General features: G+C 48.4%; 1 protein-coding gene across 1 annotated transcript; it reads left to right on the forward strand.

Moving 5' to 3' along the window:
- The first annotated feature begins 1,412 nt into the window (after positions 1-1,412).
- LOC115393738 (somatostatin receptor type 5) lies at positions 1,413-2,432 on the forward strand. Its single transcript, XM_030098847.1, has one exon. The coding sequence runs from the start codon at positions 1,413-1,415 to the stop codon at positions 2,430-2,432; it is 1,020 nt and encodes a 339-aa protein (XP_029954707.1).
- Positions 2,433-3,586: the final 1,154 nt, after the last annotated feature.

Here is a 3,586-nt window from a genome sequence, read left to right on the forward strand (position 1 = left end):
TTTTTTTTGCCTGGAAGCTCAATGAAACCAGCTAAGAAGCTGGAGGGAAGGCATGCCTCAAGGAGTCTCTGAGGAATATTGTTGATTGAAGAAGGTGAAAAGCGTCTTTCAGAAGAAACAAAAACAGATTGTTATAAAGTCGGGATTCAACAAGGTCTCGCTGACATTCTGCTGGAGTCCGTTTTTCTTCTTCTTCTTCTGGGGGATGTTCCCAGAGTATTTCAACTATGCGTGTCGGAGCCGCACCAGGACGGAGGTCATCGCTCATCCACACCATCTCCCCCTCCCTCCACTTTTCTCTACTCCATCTATGTATGAAAGAAAAACAAGAGCCGCGAGGGGATGGAAGGAGTTACAGGGGTGGGCATCCTATGTCAAATGTCACAAAACAAAAGTGCTGAGAAAACAGACAGTTGGGCTTCTCTTTCCTGTCTCGGGTAGTGAAGGTGGGTGGCCCTGTCTGACCGATGAAATTGTGTTATTAGCAGTGTGTGTGTGTGTGTGTGTGTGTGTGTGTTTACGTTTGGTTGTGTGACACCCCGCTGAACTGTGAAAAGGAGCACGGTGAGCAGCACACAGAGGGAAGACCGGCGACAGCAAAATGGATGATGGAAGAAGTGGTGGTGCTGGTGGGGGTGAGGTAAACAGAAATGAAGGGCAGAGAAGATAGACTGGAGAGAGAAAAAGTTATAAAAACAAAAGTATTGTAGCAGATGGGGCCAGGGTTTACCTTGGAAACACCATTGCAGCCAAGGAACCGATGGGGGTGGGAGTGCTCTGCTCGGGAGGGGGCGTGAACCAAGCTGGAGTTTATCACAATCTTTGGAGACTGATGAACTCGAGGAGGGAGGAATGGGATGGGATGGGTGGAAGGGGTGTGTGGTCCATTCACACACACACAGACACACACACACACACACACAAACACACAGCAGTAGACACACTCCTCACACACTGAAGGGGGAAGCGATATAAAAGGGCTCCCAGGGAGAAAGAGTGGTCAGGCAAGCTCCCGAACGGCTGTCTGACTCTTGCTGTACACTGGCATGGGTGTCTGTGTGTGTGCATGCGTTTGTGTGTGTTTATGAGCGCACACATGGCTTTCTGAGAGGCTACACCGGCACCATCACAACTGAGGAATAAACTTTTACAGCTCTTGCTGTCAGAAGATAAAATGGATCGACTGGATGCTTGACGGGCTGCTGAAGTTCTCGAACCGGAAAGCCCTGTTTGATTTTCAGGTTCTTGACTTGACTTGACTTGTTTACTTGTCTTCCTTTGACTTTTTTTGACCACAAAAATAGGGGAGTCAAGAGGTCACTGCTCGCTGAAGGAATTTAACCAACCTTTTTTCCTCCCTGGGCTGCCAGTGTATTCCTGACATCTTGTGTGAATCCATCAGTGGAGGCAAAATGGATGGCTCATTTTTGATCGAGACAGACTATAATCACACCTACCTGGATGAACATTTTTACTTTGAGGACAGTATGGATGGTTTCAGCATCACCATGGCCATCCTCTACCTGGTGGTCTGCATCGTGGGGCTCGCGGGGAACTCCCTCGTCATTATTGCTATTTTGAAACTGGACAAAATGTCGTCCTCCACCACGGTGTACATTTTCAACTTGGCACTGGCTGACGGCCTCTTCATGGTCGGCCTCCCGTTCATAGCGAGCCAGAACTTCCAGAACCAATGGATGTTTGGCGACATGGCGTGCAAAGTCGTCATGGTGTTGGACGGCATCAACCAGTTCACCAGTGTGTTTTGCCTGACGGTGATGAGCATAGATCGCGTCATTGCGCTGGTGGAGCCACTCCGGTTTGCCCGTTGGAGAACGCCACGCTGCGCCAAGATCGTGTCGGCCTTCCTGTGGCTGTTCTCCCTCCTCACCATTCTCCCCATGGCGCTTCACTTCTCAGCCGACCACGGCTTGTGCATCCCAGATCTCATTTCAGATGACTGGTGGCTTGGCGTCCTCTCTTACACCTTCGTCATGGGATTCGCTCTGCCGTTCATGGTCATGATGGCCTCCTACGTGGCGCTGCTCCTCACCCTACGCTCCCAGCGTCTCCGGGCCTCGGCCCAGAACCAAGAGAACCACCGATTGGAGCGGCAGGTCACCAAAATGGTGGTGGCAGTCGTGGTTGTGTTTGGAATATGCTGGCTGCCATTTTACACCTTCAACTTCTGCTCCCTGTACCAGAACGGCCTGGTCCTGACCTTCACCAGGGCTTTTGAGTTTGTGGTGCTGCTGTCGTACTCATGGAGCTGCGCCAACCCCATCCTGTACGCCTGCCTCTCAGACACCTTCAGGAGGCACTTCCGAACCCTGCTCTGCCCCGTCGCCAAGACGTCTCCCAGCTTGCAGTGCAACACTGAATGGTACGACCTTAATGACAGAGCCGTGCGGGATGTCACAGTTCTACCTTAGAAAAACAAGGTCACAATTTTACAGGAGGTCACTATTTCACAAAGGCAACTCTTGTCACGGCACTGCATTATGCTTTTATAGCTTTATTCACTCCTTTGTAGAGCTGTGATAAATGAGGACTTGGGATGTATGGAATGTTCGATATTTTCCTCCACAGATGACAGTATGCTTTTGAAGTTTCTCATTGTATCGTCTGACTTCTGTTCACTGTTGTCTGGAAAGCAGACGTTTGATCAAGTGCCAGTAGAGACTGGGCTCTGCAGCACTCTCCGGTTGAACTGACACATCCATGTTTGGGTATTGACTGTGAGTCTCTCTGCCTGCCTCAAAGGTTTGCCCTGTCCTCCCCGTGGAGATGAAATGGTTGACTGTGTTGAAGCATATCTTTCTCTGAAAAGTTTCTCTCACAGAAAAAAAGAAAAGCCAAAGAGAAGGAAGCATGCTCATCAAACTGCATGATTCTGTCTAATTTGCATGATTATCATGTACTGGAATACCAATGCTCGACGGTGGCGCACTTTCTGCCCTGTGACTCAGATCTGTTGTATAATTTCTGCTTCTTAGAACTCCGGCCTCGGAGGTGACGTCTCCTGTTAGACTGCTTTTCAGCAAAGCTGATAAACCCACACTAGAGGGATGAAGTGCAGATGGGTGGGGAGAAAACACAATAACACAGGTCTCATGCCCTCAACACACACTTTGTGAGCAGCATTTCCACGGCTAGAAATTTCAGAGGAGCGTGTTTGTGCTTGGGTGGCCTTGCGCATGCACTCGCATTTTTCAGCGTATTTCAGTTCCCCAGAGCAACTTTATATTGAAGACTTTGTATTCTGATGACACCCTGCCTGATTAGACAGGCTTTCCTGAAACAATCACAGAATCCACCGGCTCCACATGAAAGTGCAGATTCCGGGGATTTGGTTCAAAACAGGCTCCTCACCCTCATAAATTAATGGAGCTTTGATACAAAGCTTCTTCTCCCCTGGTGAACAAAACTTCTATGATATAACTTGATCCTAAGAGTTGAAAAATAACAGATTGCAGTCACTTCAACTTTGTTGCTGAATGCTAATTTACATTTCTGCTATACTACATTTATTAATATATCAACTAATTCAACTTATGTTCAGTTTAAAACAACCTTGTAAGATTTA

Source organism: Salarias fasciatus, chromosome 8, assembly GCF_902148845.1.
Source record: "Salarias fasciatus chromosome 8, fSalaFa1.1, whole genome shotgun sequence".
In the NCBI taxonomy this organism is placed as follows: Eukaryota; Metazoa; Chordata; class Actinopteri; order Blenniiformes; family Blenniidae; genus Salarias; species Salarias fasciatus.